An 18,932-nucleotide genomic window follows, 5' to 3' on the forward strand; every position below is an offset into this window, starting at 1 on the left:
TGATCAGCACAATTAACCCCTTCAGGTGCGGCACCTGAAGGGGTTAATTGTGCTGATCACGGCCCCCTGTAAGAGATCAGGGCTGCCAGGCAGCATGGGGCAGACCCTCTTCCCCCTCCCCAGTTTGACTATCATTGGTGGCCAGTGCGCCCCCCCCCCCCCCTCTATTGTAATAATAGGTTGGTGGCCAGTGCGGCCCCCCCCCCTCCCTCTATTGTAATAATTTGTTGGTGGCACAGTGTGCGCCCCCCCCCCCCTCCCTCCCTCTATTGTAATAATTTGTTGGTGGCACAGTGTGCGCCCCCCATCGGCCCCCACTCCCTCTATAGCATTAACAACATTGGTGGCCAGTGTGCGGCCTCCCATCTCCCCCCCCCCCCCCATCATTGGTGGCAGCGGAGTTCCGATCGGAGTCCCAGTTTAATCGCTGGGGCTCTGATCAGTAACCATGGCAACCAGGACGCTACTACAGTCCTGGTTGCCATGGTTACTTAGCAATAGTACAATAGTAGAAGATTTATACTTACCGGCTGCTGCGATGTTCGTGTCCGGCCGGGAGCTCCACCTACTGGTAAGTGACAGGTCTGTGCGGCGCATTGCTAAATGAACTGTCACTTACCAGTAGGAGGAGCTCCCGGCCGGACACAGACATCGCAGCTCCCAGGTAAGTATGAATCTTTTACTATTGTACTATTGCTAGTAACCCGCTGCCACCAATGATCGGGGGGGGGGGGGAGATGGGAGGCCGCACACTGGCCACCAATGTTGTTAATGCTATAGAGGGAGGGGGGGCCGATGGGGGGCGCACACTGTGCCACCAACGATTTATTACAATAGAGGGAGGAAGGGGGGGGGCGCACACTGTGCCACCAACGATTTATTACAATAAAGGGAGGAAGGGGGGGGGGGCGCACACTGTGCCACCAACGATTTATTACAATAGAGGGAGGAAGGGGGGGGGCGCACACTGTGCCACCAACGATTTATTACAATAGAGGGAGGAAGGAAGGGGGGGGGGGGGGCGCACAGTGTGCCACCAACGAATTATTACAATAGAGGGAGGAAGGGGGGGGGGGCGGGGGGGGTGCACACTGTGCCACCAACGAATTATTACAATAGAGGGAGGAAGGGGGGGGGCGCACACTGTGCCACCAACGATTTATTACAATAAAGGGAGGAAGGGGGGGGGGCGCACACTGTGCCACCAACGATTTATTACAATAGAGGGAGGAAGGGGGGGGGGGCGCACACTGTGCCACCAACGATTTATTACAATAGAGGGAGGAAGGAAGGGGGGGGGGGGGCGCACAGTGTGCCACCAACGAATTATTACAATAGAGGGAGGAAGGGGGGGGGGGGCGGGGGGGGTGCACACTGTGCCACCAACGATTTATTACAATAGAGGGAGGAAGGAAGGGGGGGGGGGCGCACAGTGTGCCACCAACGAATTATTACAATAGAGGGAGGAAGGGGGGGGGGGGGGGGGGGGGTGCACACTGTGCCACCAACGAATTATTACAATAGAGGGAGAAAGGGGGGGGGCCGCACTGGCCACCAATGATATTCAAACTGGGGAGGGGGGGGGGGGGGTCTGCCCCCTGCTGCCTGGCAGCCCTGATCTCTTACAGGGGGATATGATAGTACAATTAACCCCTTCAGGTGCGGCACCTGAGGGGTTAATTGTGCTGATCAGGGCCCCCTGTAAGAGATCGGATGCTGCTAGGCAGCAGGGGGCAGTCATGTACACAGTTTGTAGTATATTCTAACTAGAAGCGTCCCCATCACCATGGGAACGCCTCTGTGTTAGAATATACTGTCGGAAATGAGGTTTCACGATCTAACTCAAATCCGACAGTATATTCTAACATAGAGGCGTTCCCATGGTGATGGGGACGCTTCAAGTTAAAATATACCATCGGATTGGAGAAAACTCCGATCCGATGGTATAAAAGGGACTCCAGACTTTACATTGAAAGTCAATGGGGACGGATCCGTTTGAAATGGCACCATATTGTGTCAACGTCAAACGGATCCGTCCCCATTGACTTGCATTGTAATTCAGGACGGATCCGTTTGGCTCCGCACGGCCAGGCGGACACCAAAACGACTTTTTTTTCATGTCCGTGGATCCTCCAAAAATCAAGGAAGACCCACGGACGAAAAAACGGTCACGGATCACGGACCTACGGACCCCGTTTTTGCGGACCGTGAAAAAAAACGTCCGTGTGCATGAGGCCTTATATTGTAGAAAAAATTCTAAGTGTGAAAGTAGCTTCAGACGGATCCGTCCAGACTTTACATTGAAAGTCAATGGGGGGCGGATCCGTTTGAAAATTGAGCCATATAGTGTCAAATTCAAACGGATCCGTCCCCATTGACTTACATTGTAAGTCTGGACGGATCCGTTTGCCTCCGCACGGCCAGGCGGACACCCGAACGCTGCAAGCAGCGTTCAGGTGTCCGCTTGCTGAGCGGAGCGGAGGCTGAACGCTGCCAGACTGATGCATTCTGAGCGGATCCGCGTCCACTCAGAATGCATTAGGGCAGTACGGATGCGTTCGGGGCCGCTTGTGAGCCCCTTCAAACGGAGCTCACAAGCGGACACCCGAACGCTAGTGTGAAAGTAGCCTAATCTGGGTTTATGGCACAGTGGCCATAAAGAAGTCTCTCCTCAGTAAAAGACACATGAAAGCCCACATAATGGACTCAATACTGTAAGACTGTGGGAAAAAACATTCTGTGGTCTGATGAAACCAAGACTGAACTTTTTGGTCTCAATTCTAAGCGTTGTCTCTGGACAAAACTACGCTCATCACCTGCCTAATTGCACCCCTACAGTGAAGCATGGTGATGGCAGCATCATGCTGTGTACATGTTTTTCATCAGCTGTGACAGGGAGACTGGTCAGGGTTAAAGGAAAGCTGAACAAAGCAAAGTAAAGAGATATTCATAATAAAAACCTGACCCATAGTGCTCTGGACATCAGACTGGGCCAAAGGTCCACCTTCCAACAAGACAATGACTCCAAGCACACAGCCAAGACAATGCAGGAGTGGTTTAGGGACAACTCTGTCAGAGATCTGAGTTGAACCCAAACGAACATCTCTGGAGAGACCTGAAAATGGCTCTCCACTGACTGTCCCCAACCAGCCTGACAGAGCTTGAGAGGATCTGCAGAGCAAAATGGCAGAATAGCTCCAAATCCAGATGTGCAAACATTGTGGCATCATAACCAAGAAGACTGGAGGCTGTAATCACTGCCAAAGGTATTTCAACTAACTCCTAAGTAAAGGGTCTGAATACTTATGTCAATGCAAGAATTTAGATTTTCATTTTCACTAAATTAGCAAAGAATTTGAACATTCTGTTTTCACTTTGTCATTATGTAAAGAATGATGGGGGGGATTGATTTTAATTTTTTTTGTACAAATCTACAACATAACAAAATGTGAAAAAAGTGAAAACGTATGAACTTTCTGAAGACTTTCCAAATGCATTGCACTGTGTGTGTGTGTGTGTATATATATATATATATATATATATATATATATATAGAACTGACTGGGCCCCAGCAAATTTGCAAAATGCAAACACTCACTTTTTTGCAACCCTCTCATCCCATGAAAACCCCACCCATGCTGAAATTTTCCGCTTTTTTATAAATGCTTTTACTGTAATTTTTAGCATCAATTTTGACAAGGGGCACATGACCGCTGCAGCCAATGATTGGCCACAGTCAGTGGTGACACATCACTTGTGTGGTGCATGACCCACTTACTAGCTTCATGGGTGACACATCACTGCTGCAACCAGGAATTGGCTGCAGTGGTCAAGTGCCCAGCTGTGTGGAGACCCAGTACCTGCACAGATGGCAGAGATGCTAATTATGGCACACTTACATATGCACACACCTGATGTCAGCCCAGGACTATCCTAGCACCGCTTGTGTGCTTATGTAAGTGTGCCAAAGTAAGCACTAGTACACAGTGCAGCGGGGCAGAGAGGGGAGGCTGCCATGTAGTGCATGCTATAGTACAAGAGGCTGACAGAGGAAGGAGTGGGCAGAGGTTGAGATCAGCATACAGCTGCCAGGTAGCCATCTAATCCTCTGAACACCCCTTCCTATGCCAGCCTCCTGTATTATAGCATGCATGCAGTGAAAAATGGAAATGTGAATAAGGCCTAAGATCTCTTCCCCAATCCACAAGATAGAGGATAAGTATTTGATTGGTGGGGATCTGACCACTACAAATTCTTATGTTCTTAGGGTCCATTCACACGTCCGCACTTTGGGTCCGGATCCGTTCTGCAATTAAGCGGAACGAGTGCGGACCCATTCATTTTCAATGCGCGCGGAAAAGATGCTGTGATGTAAAAAAATGTGACAAAGAAATCATTTCAGAACTTTTTCCACCCTTAATGTGACCTACCGTATTTTTCGCCCTATAAGACGCACCGGCCCATAAGACGCACCTAGGTTTTTGGGGAGGAAAATAAGAAAAAAAAATGTTTTAACCAAAAGGTGTGCTTTTGGTGGGTTTGGAACTAATGGTGGTCTGTGGATGACGGACACTGTTATGGGGGGGATCTGTGGATGACTGACACTGTTATGGGGGGATCTGTGGATGACGGACACTGTTATGGGAGGATCTGTGGATGACGGACACTGTTATGGGGGGGATCTGTGGATGACGGACACTTATGGGGGGATCTGTGGATGACAGACACTGTTACAGGGGGGGATCTGTGGCTGGCACTGTTACAGGAGGGATGATCTGTGGATGGCACTGTTATATATGTGCAAACTCAAAAGATGATGGCTCACCTCAGGCGGGGTTCTGGATAAGGTGCGTCTAGCCCAATATAGAGGATCACCCCTCCTCTAGTAGTAAATATGGTTTGAATCAAAGGTCAGGGCGAGCACTCAACACCTGGACCAAAGAAGTGATGAAATTTTAAAGTTTATTAAATCACAATGTAACACGTGTAAATTTCAGCCCTAAAATCTAAAAAAAATAGTATCAAAAACACACAGAAGGGATGAATAAATAATGACGATCACTGGTGGTCTGAGCAATTATACAGTAAACTTATATAAATATAGTCAATTTGTATGGATACATTCAGCCAGGATAGTTGTAGGTAACCTAGCGCTTCTCTGTCCCATAAGCACTGAAATCAATCAGTAGGTATAATTGATAAATGGGCACTGTTCCGGCGCTAATGTGGCAATTAGGCAAGTGAATGAAACAGTTCCTGTTGTTTGTGTAGGCACGTGACTAAAGTGTCCTTAGATGCCGATAATGTCCATTAAGTTGCCATACACTTTGGATGGTATGCCTCGGCGCATACAATGTGCAAAAATAATGTTCCTACCTTCCTCTTGGTGGATCCCGAGGACGTCTCTGTGGACGTATGCGGTAGGTAAGCAGCAAGCCGTAAAGGATAGTTCCGGCGTCTGGATGGTGGCTCCTGTAATGAGCTATTCCCGGATCTCGCGGGATTTCGGACGAAGTATGTATCCTGGACGACACAAAGTGCTGCTTTACAGGTTATGCGCTCGGCGTCCTAGGAATCCAAATTCTTCTGCTTATATTGATCTTTGCATGGCCATGCATATGATGCGGAGTTGTTTCTGTCACAGGTGTGCGGCCCAGACGCGTTTCGGGAACTCTTTCCCTTCGTCAGTGGTACGGCAACACCTGTCTTACTCCGCCTTTTATATCCTCCCCCTGCCCCGAAGTCATAGATCACTAGGAATAGCTTTCAGCTGAGGAAAATCGCATGCGTTTTTTCATGCGTTTTCAGTGCGGTTATTTTTCATATATGCGTTTTTTCATGTTGTACAATCTTATTAACACTAGGTGGGTCCTACAGAGGTCACATTTGTAATTGCATGTTGCAGATGCAAATTAGACTCATTTTGCTGGATGAATAGCACAGTGTTATTTGCTGTAACTATAACATATATTAATACAGATAAACTAAGTTCCACCAGATTTTGACACTAGATATGCCATTCTAATATGATACTATAATTAAAATAAAATACAGATAAAATAATAAATATATATAGACATGAATGCCACTAGAATAATACTTATATTCCATTACTGCCTACATGGCATAATATCTAATAGACAGTTTTCATTAATTTAAAATGTTAAAAATACGCTGTAAAAGTATAAAATCTTGTTATTGAGAGAGAGTATAAAAAATGTTTTTGAAAAATGCTCATTCAGGTAGAGTTCCAGACATGCAGACATTAGGTTTGGACTGTGTTTAGTTGACTGATAGTGTATGAGACTGGAGGCCCACAACCGAGTCCACGACTCAGTGTCGATGAACGGCCTGACTGAGTCGCAAGAGTCGGAATGGGGGCACCCAGTCTAGAGAAATCCAAAAATCTCCAATTCAGCATTTAGACCCACTGGCAGCAACGATCCAAACTGGTAAATATGTTTGGATTCTGTTCTAGACATCTGTTTGATATAATTGCCCCCTCGCCAGTGTCTGTCTACCTTCTCCAGTGCCGTGAAAACCAGGCCGGAGGGATCTTTGTTGTGTATATCTTTATAGTGTTTGGATAGGCAATGCTTATCATAGCCCTTCCTTATATTAGCCACATGTTCGGCTAGCCTGGTTTTCAAGGGACGTTTGGTTCTTCCTATATACTGTCTTCTACAAGGGCACTGGATAAGGTAGATGACCCCTGACGTATTGCAAGTTAGGCAATCTTTAATCTCCCATACATATTGATTTTGTGTTGAGGAGATAGTAGTGGTTTTTCTAAGTGTGGGATTGACCTTGCATGCCATACACTTTCCACACTTAAAGAAGCCTTTTAAATTCATCCAGGAACCCAGGATAGTTGTATCCTTTTTCACTCCTTTAGATGTTTTAATTGATGGAGCTACTTTTAGACCTAGATTAGGTGCCTTAGTGAATATTAATGCCGGGGATGTTGATGATAGATGCCCTATCTTTTTATCACTTAAGATATGATGCCAGTGGGTCCTAATAATTTTCTGAAGCCGTTTGTGGCTATTATTAAATGGAATAATGATTTTATTATTGATAGCCTCACTGTTTTCTATTTCCTCAGTCCTACCTATCTTATTGGCAAAAAAGGTGCCTCTATCTAATTATTAGGACCCACTGGCATCATATCTTAAGTGATAAAAAGATAGGGCATCTATTATCAACATCCCCGGCATTAATATTCACTAAGGCACCTAATCTAGGTCTAAAAGTAGCTCCATCAATTAAAACATCTAAAGGAGTGAAAAAGGATACAACTATCCTGGGTTCCTGGATGAATTTAAAAGGCTTCTTTAAGTGTGGAAAGTGTATGGCATGCAAGGTCAATCCCACACTTAGAAAAACCACTACTATCTCCTCAACACAAAATCAATATGTATGGGAGATTAAAGATTGCCTAACTTGCAATACGTCAGGGGTCATCTACCTTATCCAGTGCCCTTGTAGAAGACAGTATATAGGAAGAACCAAACGTCCCTTGAAAACCAGGCTAGCCGAACATGTGGCTAATATAAGGAAGGGCTATGATAAGCATTGCCTATCCAAACACTATAAAGATATACACAACAAAGATCCCTCCGGCCTGGTTTTCACGGCACTGGAGAAGGTAGACAGACACTGGCGAGGGGGCAATTATATCAAACAGATGTCTAGAACAGAATCCAAACATATTTACCAGTTTGGATCGTTGCTGCCAGTGGGTCTAAATGCTGAATTGGAGATTTTTGGATTTCTCTAGACTGGGTGCCCCCATTCCGACTCTTGCGACTCAGTCAGGCCGTTCGTCGACACTGAGTCGTGGACTCGGTTGTGGGCCTCCAGTCTCATACACTATCAGTCAACTAAACACAGTCCAAACCTAATGTCTGCATGTCTGGAACTCTACCTGAATGAGCATTTTTCAAAAACATTTTTTATACTCTCTCTCAATAACAAGATTTTATACTTTTACAGCGTATTTTTAACATTTTAAATTAATGAAAACTGTCTATTAGATATTATGCCATGTAGGCAGTAATGGAATATAAGTATTATTCTAGTGGCATTCATGTCTATATATATTTATTATTTTATCTGTATTTTATTTTAATTATAGTATCATATTAGAATGGCATATCTAGTGTCAAAATATGGTGGAACTTAGTTTATCTGTATTAATATATGTTATAGTTACAGCAAATAACACTGTGCTATTCATCCAGCAAAATGAGTCTAATTTGCATCTGCAACATGCAATTACAAATGTGACCTCTGTAGGACCCACCTAGTGTTAATAAGAATGTACAACATGAAAAAACGCATATATGAAAAATAACCGCACTGAAAACGCATGAAAAAACGCATGCGATTTTCCTCAGCTGAAAGCTATTCCTAGTGATCTATGACTTCGGGGCAGGGGGAGGATATAAAAGGCGGAGTAAGACAGGTGTTGCCGTACCACTGACGAAGGGAAAGAGTTCCCGAAACGCGTCTGGGCCGCACACCTGTGACAGAAACAACTCCGCATCATATGCATGGCCATGCAAAGATCAATATAAGCAGAAGAATTTGGATTCCTAGGACGCCGAGCGCATAACCTGTAAAGCAGCACTTTGTGTCGTCCAGGATACATACTTCGTCCGAAATCCCGCGAGATCCGGGAATAGCTCATTACAGGAGCCACCATCCAGACGCCGGAACTATCCTTTACGGCTTGCTGCTTACCTACCGCATACGTCCACAGAGACGTCCTCGGGATCCACCAAGAGGAAGGTAGGAACATTATTTTTGCACATTGTATGCGCCGAGGCATACCATCCAAAGTGTATGGCAACTTAATGGACATTATCGGCATCTAAGGACACTTTAGTCACGTGCCTACACAAACAACAGGAACTGTTTCATTCACTTGCCTAATTGCCACATTAGCGCCGGAACAGTGCCCATTTATCAATTATACCTACTGATTGATTTCAGTGCTTATGGGACAGAGAAGCGCTAGGTTACCTACAACTATCCTGGCTGAATGTATCCATACAAATTGACTATATTTATATAAGTTTACTGTATAATTGCTCAGACCACCAGTGATCGTCATTATTTATTCATCCCTTCTGTGTGTTTTTGATACTATGTATTTTAGATTTTAGGGCTGAAATTTACACGTGTTACATTGTGATTTAATAAACTTTTAAATTTCATCACTTCTTTGGTCCAGGTGTTGAGTGCTCGCCCTGACCTTTGATTTAAACTGTTATATATGTGCCATCCACAGACCATCACCCCATAACAGTGCCATCCACAGACCCCCCCCCCCAGCCCATAACAGTGCCATCCACAGACCCCGACCCCTTAACTGTGCCATCCACAGATTCCGTGTGCCCCCCCCAGTATACAAATATAAAATGTATTATTGAATTAAAAGTTATTAAACATGCCCCCCTCACTCCTAATAGTACCGTATATCCTAATTGCTTCTGTATAATGCCGGCAGGCGGGCCAGGCGGCCGGCGCGTCACTCACTGACGTCACCTGCCTGCGCCGCCTGCTTCATTCATAAAGTAGGCGGCGCAGGCACGTGACATCAGGGAGTTACGCTGCCGCCCGCCCGGCCTGCCTGCCGGCATTATACAGAAGCAATTAGGATATACGGTACTATTAGGAGTGAGGGGGCATGTTTAATAACTTTTAATTCAATAATACATTTTATATTAGAATACCGGAGCGGTGGGGCGGGGCTATAGTACAGTGACCGCACCGCCCCGCCGCTATTGCCGGCCCCCAGCTCCTCCTCCCAGTCCCGGCCCCCGCTCCGTACATCGCATCCAGCGATGTAAAACTGTCAGCATTCGCCCCATAAGACGCAGGGGCATTTTCCTCCCATTTTTGGGGAGGAAAAAGTGCGTCTTATGGGGCGAAAAATACGGTATAAACTATACAACTCAATTGAAAAACAAACTGAAATCTCTTAGGTAGAGGGAAGAAAAAATATAAAAATAAAATAATATGGTTGCATAAGTGTGCACACCCTTAAACTAATACTTTGTTGAAGCACCTTTTGATTTTATTACAGCACTCAGTCTTTTTGGGTATGAGTCTATCAGCATGGCACATTTTGACTTGGCAAGATTTGCCCACTCTTCTTTGCAAAAACACTCCAAATCTGTCAGATTGCGAGGGCATCTCCTGTGCACAGCCCTCTTCAGATCACCCCACAGATTTTCAATCGGATTCAGGTCTGGGCTCTGGCTGGGCTATTCCAAAACTTTAATGTTCTTCTGGTGAAGCCATTCCTTTGTTGATTTGGATGTATGCTTTGGGTCGTTGTCATGCTGAAAGATGTTCCTCTTCATGTTCAGCTTTCTAGCAGAAGCCTGAAGGTTTTGTGCCAATATTGACTGGTATTTGGAACTGTTCAGAATTCCCTCTAGCTTAACTAAGGCCCCAGTTCTAGATTAAGAAAAAAAGCCCCAAAGCATGATGCTGCCACCACCATGCTTCACTGTGGGTATGGTATTCTTTTGGTGACGTGCAGTGTTGTTTTTCCACCAAATATATCTTTTGGAATCATGGCCAAAAGGTTCAACCTTTGTTTCATCAGACCATAACACCTTGGTATATCTAATGCCTTGTAAATTCTTCTGTACCCTTCTCCTGACTGATACCTTTTAACAATGAGATCCCTCTGATGCTTTGGAAGCTCTCTGTGGACCATGGCTTTTGCTGTGGGATGCGACTAAGAAAATTTCAGGAAAGACCAACTAGAGCAGCTGAATATTTCTTAGGGGTTAATCAGAGGCACTTTAAATGATGGCAGGTGTATGCTGACTCCTATTTAACATGATTTTAAATGTGATTGCTTAATTCTAAACACAGCTACATCCCCAGTTATAAGAGGGTGTGCACACTTATGCAACCACATTATTATTTTTTTGTTTTCTTCCCTCCACCTAAAAGATTTCAGTTTGTTTTTCAAGTGAGTTGTACAGTTTATAGGTCACATTAAAGGTGGATAAAGTTCTGAAATGATTTATCTTTGTCTCATTATTTACATCACAGAAACCTGACATTTTAGCAGGGGTGTGTAGACTGTTTATACCCACTGTATGTATATATATATATATATATATATATTTGTGGTCACGGCTACCTGTGACGCCTAAGGCTACATGACACGCTACCATCTACCTGCCTAACTAACTAAACTAAGCGGCTTGAATTGTGCCATAACCGCTGTATAGGAGGAATGCCTAAAGAAGGCATACCCTGCAAGATGTTTATGAAAAAGAAGGGCGGGTTGGGAGGGTACACAGCACTGTCGTCACACCCAAGGGAGGCCCCTGCCTGGTATATAAGTGCTGCTGACGCCCCTCCCACAAATACAGGCCAATAAATCGGCCTTCATACTTGTGGTCTCGGCTACCTGTGACGCATAAGGCTACATGACACGCTACCATCTACCTGCCTAACTAACTAAACTAAGCGGCTTGAATTGTGCCGTAACCGCTGCATAGGAGGAATGCCTAAAGAGGGCAAAACACCACAACTAAATAATACATAACAGTTTATTGCAAACAACACTTACATGACCAACTTCTCAAATACGAGCAATATCTCGCAATTAGGTTGAGGTATGTCCCTATTAAAACATGAATAGCGCCATCAACCTAATTTCCGGATAATATGGGCCAGAACTTTGTTCCAAGAGGCAACAGATGCTGCACCTATCCTGAAGGAATGGCCAGATATAGCTGCCGGGTTCAACCCTAAATTGGACACCAGCATACGGACATGACACACAAACTGAGAGGTGGTGAGTGGTGCCGTGGTAAACGGCAACAGAGGACTCTCTGGGTCTCGGTCTGTTAAGGCTGCCAGTAACTGCTGAAAGCCACGGACCCGGCACCATGAATGTGATGTTGGAAAGAAAATTATTTGTGCTGGGGGTCCTGTTTAAGATGTTTTGGTGACTGGTAACGACAGTGTGTAACCATCGGAACTCGGGCTCAACTTGGTGAGGCTGACAAAACTGCTATTGGCGGAAGTGCACGTGAACTCGCCTGGCCTCAAAAACCCGTAGAACCTTAAGTAGATAGCAGCTTTAAGCACTAGACTGGGGAGTACACCAAAAGGGGCTCTATCTAGCATGTTTGACAAGTCCCTAAAGATTTCGCCAGTGATGGCCTGTCTGCGTGGCTGGTCTTCCGCACGGCATTTACACATACCCTTCAATGCTTCCTTGATAACATGAGCAGAAAATAGGGACCCCAGCTCAGGATTGTTTATGGCAGAAAAACGTTGTACCCCTGCCAGGTAGGATCTAACGGTGTTGTGAGAAACAAAGTCACTGCATATAAAGATAAGGTAGGGTAGGTATAAATATAAATCACTGAAGCACTGATTCATTGAGACCCAAAGGACTCATAGACTTAAGTCTAAACGTCTATGCTGATTCTTTTTGTAAAATGATTTTGTCAATATCACCCCCTGTAGGTGATGGACGCAACTTTTCAATTACACAGAATTTGAGTAATTTGGGATTGCCACTGTGTACTTCATGCACGTGCCGTGAAATAGGGGTATCTTTTTTATGTCTGATGTCACTGAGGTGTTCCCCACCTCTCCTACGTAATTCCCGTGATGTCTTCCCTACATATTGAAGCGGACACGTGCAGCTACACAAATAAATCACCCCTGATGTTTTGCAGTTGGCAAATTCCCAAATATCAAATTCCTTATGTGTAACCACACTCACAAATTTCTTGGTCCTGTCAATATATGGACAAGCAATGCAGCCACTACATCTAAACCTACCACAAATCTTGGTAGCCAACCAAGTTCCCACTTCTCCAACCCTGGGGTACTGTCCTGCTATAGGTAGGGATAGTATAGGCCGTGAGGGAGAGTTATCCCATTTTGCCTATTAGTGCATGTGAACCACAAGCTTCGTTTACATCCAATATCTCTGCTGGGTCTTTTTGATTAACCATCATTCGGCATCTATCAAGAATCAGTGATCAAGTCCTGAACGCATCATTTTCCATGCAATTCCACCTATGATCTACGGTACCGTGAGTAACCGAATGGCGGTAACCCCTCTGTCTTTTGCCTCTAATGACTTGATCTGAAGTTCCAGTGGGTCATCTGTCCCAATATTCACATTATTTATCTTATATACATATTTGTTTGTTATATTTTAGTGGGTCTTATTTTAACTTTTATATTAAAAGTGATGTTTTAAATGGTGTTGTGAGATTGCCTCAAATCTGAGTGACAGAAACCTATGAACGCCAATACGTAATCTATGAAACTAGTATCCCCTTAGGGATATTTTGCCTGAAACCTGATGAACGTGTTCCAACCTGTGTTGTAACTCCTGGTCGTGTTAAATGACAGTGACCTGGCTACCAGGCTGTGTGCAGTAACCAGATGGTTTGTTAGTCCAGAATTAACGCTGAGTAAGGAGGAATCAAGGCCCCTATGTCGTCTGCTTCTGGCATGACCTGTGAAAAGAGGGAGAAGTTAGCCCGTGACAAAGCGTCAGCCACCATGTTCTGTGTTCCTCGGATATGAGAACAGCAGTAGTGAAAGTTGTATTGTAACGAGAGCCAAACTAGTCTTCTTGCAAAAGACATGACGTGCGGGGATTTAGATCTACCTCTTGTTACCACTGTTGCTGAATTGTCTGAAATGACCGTAACTATGAAATTGGCCCATGAACTTACCCCACATGTATGCAGCAGCCACTACGGGGTACAGTTCGAACAAGGCTGAAGTCTGTAGAAAACCCGGGATCTGTCTAACTTCTCCGGGCCACGTCCCGGCCATCCAGTGGTTGCCAAAAATGGCAGCAAAACCAGTGCCAGCGGAAGCATCAAAAAAGACTAAGGGAGATGAACTAGTAGCAGCAGGGATGAAAAAAGAAATCCCGTTCCAGTGGCTCAGAAACTGGTCCCACATGACTAAATCTGCCACTGGCTGACCATCTATCTGTACTGGACTATCCTGCTGTGGTGCCCCGGGAAGAAGAGCCAAAAGACGTGAAATGAATGACCTACCCTGTGGGATAATGCGCATAGCAAAATTTAACATCCCCAGTAATGACTGTAATTCAGCTTTCGTTGACACTCTCACTACTGTGAACCTGTGGAGGACTTCCTTGATCCTTACCAGTTTGTCTTCTGGTAGCCTAGCTGGCATATTCCCTGAGTCTAACACGATGCCCAGGAACGTGAGTACAGTAGATGGACCTTGAACCTTCTTGGGTGACACTGGCATACCTAGCTGGGAGAAAACTGCTCGTAAGGTTTCAAGCCCCAGAGGTGTATGCCCTGGATGTTCAATCAACAAAAAATCATCCAGGTAGTGGATGACATGTTCGCAGTGGAACTTGACTTCCAAGATCCAATGCAGGGCCTGCACAAACTGGTCAAATAACTCTTGGAGCCAAACGTCAGCTTCGTGGCGAAATAGTACAAACTCCTCCATTTTATACCATGCCATTGCCAGAGTGCAGGCATGATGGAAAGGAGTTTGAAAACATTAGATATATCTGCCTTCGATAAGTAGGCTCCAGACCCTACCTGCATGAGGGTTGCTATGGCCTAGTCTATTGTTGAATATTTTATGCTTACTTCTTCTGACGGAATGAGGGAATGGAGGCTGACAATGTGAGATGCATGTGGGGCTGAAAGATCATAGATCAGCCTCTCTTTTTTGCTAAATTTGCATGTGACTACCCCTACTGGGCTTACCCTCCAGTGGTCGAATGGTGAAATCGTAAAAGGTCCTATGAGAAACCCTTTCTCTAACTCTGCCTCTAACAACTTGTCCACTGTACTTGGGACTCTCTCAGCAGACTGTAAATTTTTGCACTCGTGCGTGACCTCTGGCAGTGCGACCAGGCCTGTATGGAACCCTACCACAAACCCTGTGACCAAGAAATTGACAAACTTAGTATCATGATGACCTTGCAGATATAACTGTAAATAATCAGTGTTTATGACGCTCATGCATGCTTTATCTGATTTTAATGGACACGCTATCTTAGGATGAGCTCTGAAACAATTGGTGCAAACATGAAGCAGACGTGCAAGACATGAGAAACCTGCATGAAAACCGAGACTGCGCCCTAGCCGTACTGCCGCGTGGGAACCATGACGTGGGCTGCCAGGCAGATCGTTCCGGTGCGGTATCCAGCTCCTCCTCACCTGAGAAAACTGACACACCGCTGACCGGACTGTAAACTAGACGGTGCTGCACGAGCGTGCAGCGGACACGCACCCGGGACTGGAATGACCTTAGTTTCAGTTCCTAACCGCCGACCTGGAACAGAACCTGCTGACCTGGAACTCACGTGCCGCATCAGCAGACTCAGGATACTCCAAGTATACACAGCACCGTCGTCACACCCAAGGGAGGCGCCTGCCTGGTATATAAGTGCTGCTGATGCCCCTCCCACAAATAAAGGCCAATAATTATATAGAGAGACACAAACACATATATATATACGCACATACATACACACACATTATATATATATATATATATATATATATAAACATACAATGCCTCAGACTCAGATCCAACCAATCAAGACCACTTCTCTGGTAAAATGGTTGTAGTTAGCAGCTATTCCTGACTGTTATATGTAAGGACTTGTTTTATCTGTCTTAGTTATCTGCTTATTTTTCTTAAATCTTAATTTTCTCTTATCTTGGATGACATTTTGGGTCTTTGGAACCGATTACTCAACTTACAATGGTTTCAACATACAATGGTTGTTCTGGAACCAATTAATATTGTAACTTGAAGGACCACTGTGTATATAGACATATACTGTACATATAGAGATACACATGTATAAACATACACACATGTATACATCACACACCATTTGTATAGTACACAAATGAAATGAACAAACTTTACACACATTTAGGCTACATGCACACGACCGTATGTGTTTTGCGGTCTGCAAATTGCGGATCCGCAAAATAGAAACGGATATCTTCTGTATGGCATAGTTGTTTTTTTTTGCGGATCCATTGTAATAATGCCTATCCTTGTCCGCAAAACAGACAAGAATAGGACATGTTTTTTCTTTTTTGCGGGGCTACGGAACGGACATACGAATGTGAATGGCAGAGGTGCGCTGTCCGCATTTTTTGCTGACCCATTGAAATGAATGGGTCTGCATCCTATCCGCTGAACGGACATGGAAACAAAATACGTTGCATGAGGCGTTAAACTTACTTTTTTGCAGGATGTGGGGGGTCCATCAGAGAAGGCTGCAGCTTCTGAGTTGCAGGTACAGGGCAGGCCTGGGATTCTCAGTGGCTGCAGACACTCTTCCCTCACCCTCCTTCTCGATTCAGCAGTGAGGAGGGAAGTCAGTTACAGGGTGTGAAGGAGAGGCAGTGATTAAGAGAGCACAGCGAGTTTAGGGTGGTATTAGGCTGCAGCTGCTAAGTGTAGGCAAAATCGGGAACAGCAACACACCTTCCTGATCTGTTACTGCTACAATCTAGTACTGTTCGGGGCCCCTTCTGAGCTCGGGCCTGAAGCAGCTGCTTCCCTGGTTGCTACACCACTGATATACAGTTGCAAGAAAAAGTATGTGAACCCTTTAGAATAATATGGATTTCTGCACAAATTGGTCATAAAATGTGATCTGATCTTCATCTAAGTCACAACAATAGACAATCACAGTCTGCTTACACTAATAACACACAAAGAATTAAATGTTACCATGTTTTTATTGAACACACCATGTAAACATTCACAGTGCAGGTGGAAAAAGTATGTGAACCCTTAGATTTAATAACTGGTTGAACCTCCTTTGGCAGCCATAACTTCAACCAAACGCTTCCTGTAGTTACAGATCAGACGTGCACAACGGTCAGGAGTAATTCTTGACCATTCCTCTTTACAGAACAGTTTCAGTTCAGCAATATTCTTGGGATGTCTGGTGTGAACCGCTTTCTTGAGGTCATGCCACAGCATCTCAATCGAGTTAAGGTCAGGACTCTGACTGGGCCACTCCAGAAGGCGTATTTTCGTCGTTGTCCTGTTGCAAAACCCATCTTCTGTTGAGCTTCAGCTGGTGGACAGATGGCCTTAAGTTCTCCTGCAAAATGTCTTGATAAACTTGGGAATTCATTTTTCCTTCCACGATAGCAATCCGTCCAGGCCCTGACGCAGCAAAGCAGCCCCAAACCATGATGCCCCACCACCATACTTCACAGTTGGGATGAGGTTTTGATGTTGGTGTGCTGTGCCTCTTTTTCTCCACACATAGTGTTGTGTGTTTCTTCCAAACAACTCAACTTTGGTTTAATCTGTCCACAGAATATTTTGCCAATACTGCTGTGGAACATCCAGGTGCTCTTGTGCAAACTGTAAACGTGCAGCAATGGTTTTTTTTTGGACAGCAGTGGCTTCCCCTGTGGTATCCTCCCATGAAATCCATTATTTTTTAGTGTTTTACGTATCGTAGATTCGCTAACAGGGATGTTAGCATATGCCAGAGACTTTTGTAAGTCTTTAGCTGACACTCTAGGATTCTTCTTCACCTCATTGAGCAGTCTGCGCTGTGCTCTTGCAGTCATCTTTCACATACTTTTTCTTGCAACTGTATATATATATATATATATATATATATATATATATATAACCAAACAGCATGAATGTTAGTGCCACCATCCCTACAGATATAGCATGACTCTGAATGGCACAGGTGTCTCTTATGGTTCTCTACACAGAGTATGGATCATAGTGCACAGGTTACTTCAAAAGAAGATGAAAGTGCCACCAATCCCTCAAACACAGGGGGTCATTTATTAAATGACCGCCATCAATCTGTGACAGATATACACCAGAAAACTGGCGTATATCATTTAGTAAATGACCCCTATAGTGTTTGTTCCAGTAGTACCTGGGTAGGATACAAGTGCAATAGACAACAACCATTTTACATGAACACAGGTTTCCTCTGGCCTAGACAAGAAAAATGATTTCTTCCCTTTCTGTAGATGGGCAGCAGCTCACATGAGACAATGAATAACCTGCATCTCTCAAAATGAATTGCAGTAAGCTCTTGTTAACAGTAGTCCCTTTTTATATAGCCCCAGAGATACACCATTTTCTTCTCCCTTGTCTAGAGAGAGAGAGAGAGATATAGCTATGCATTTCTAAGAATTTAAGTAGGGACATATGAATTATAAGTGTCTGGGCAGCTTTACCTGCTTCTCTATGAGATCACTAGGGCGGCTCTGAGACAAGATCAGGGAAGCTACTGAGCATGTTAGACCCCCACTCAATGCAGGAGAAGATGGACTAGAAGGATAGACAGCAGGGGACACCACCAAACAGGGAAATGTACATTAAAGTTCTCGAAACTTTGATTTGGCTGCTTCGCTGAATTTCACAAAGAAATTAGCTTTGGTGCTAATTGGTTTGTGCATTTCTTTGTAAGTAATGGGTGCAATGGCGTGGAACGGCAATGGTTCTGCCCCCGTCATTGAACCACTCAGATGACACATTTAACGCTGATCGCGGCATCTGAGATGACCATTGAGGGCCGTCAGGGGTTAATCTGTTAAGGCTACTTTCACACTGGCGTTTCTGGGTCCGCCTATGAGATCCGTTTCAAGGCTCTCACAAGCGGCCCAAAAATCAGTTCAGCCCCAATGCATTCTGAATGGATAAGGATCCGTTCAGAATGCATCAGTTTGCCTCCGTTCAGCCTCCATTCCGCTCTGGAGGCGGACACCAACGCTGCTTGCAGCATTTTGATGTCCGTCTGAGGAAACTGAGCCAAACAGATCCGTCCTGACTTACAATGTAAGGCTACTTTCACACTTGCGTTCAGAGCGGGTCCATCTGATGTCTTCACAGACGGATCCGCTCCT

The 18,932-nt window shown here is 44.8% G+C and overlaps 1 protein-coding gene across 7 annotated transcripts in view; it reads left to right on the top strand.

Moving 5' to 3' along the window:
- FLT3LG (fms related receptor tyrosine kinase 3 ligand) overlaps positions 1 to 18,932 on the top strand; it is a 222,231-nt gene that overhangs the window by 151,530 nt on the left and 51,769 nt on the right. Inside the window, exon 12 of one of the 7 annotated variants that reach the window (XM_040433053.1) lies at positions 2,972 to 3,068. The exons of the other annotated variants lie outside the window; for them this stretch is intronic. Within the exon in view, the coding sequence (XP_040288987.1) occupies positions 2,972 to 3,022 (51 nt within the window). The 3' untranslated portion in view covers positions 3,023 to 3,068. Of the gene's footprint in view, positions 1 to 2,971; positions 3,069 to 18,932 lie in introns of those variants that run through there. 7 annotated transcript variants of the gene reach the window in all.

The sequence above is a fragment of the Bufo bufo genome, chromosome 1, assembly GCF_905171765.1.
Source record: "Bufo bufo chromosome 1, aBufBuf1.1, whole genome shotgun sequence".
Classification (NCBI taxonomy): Eukaryota; Metazoa; Chordata; class Amphibia; order Anura; family Bufonidae; genus Bufo; species Bufo bufo.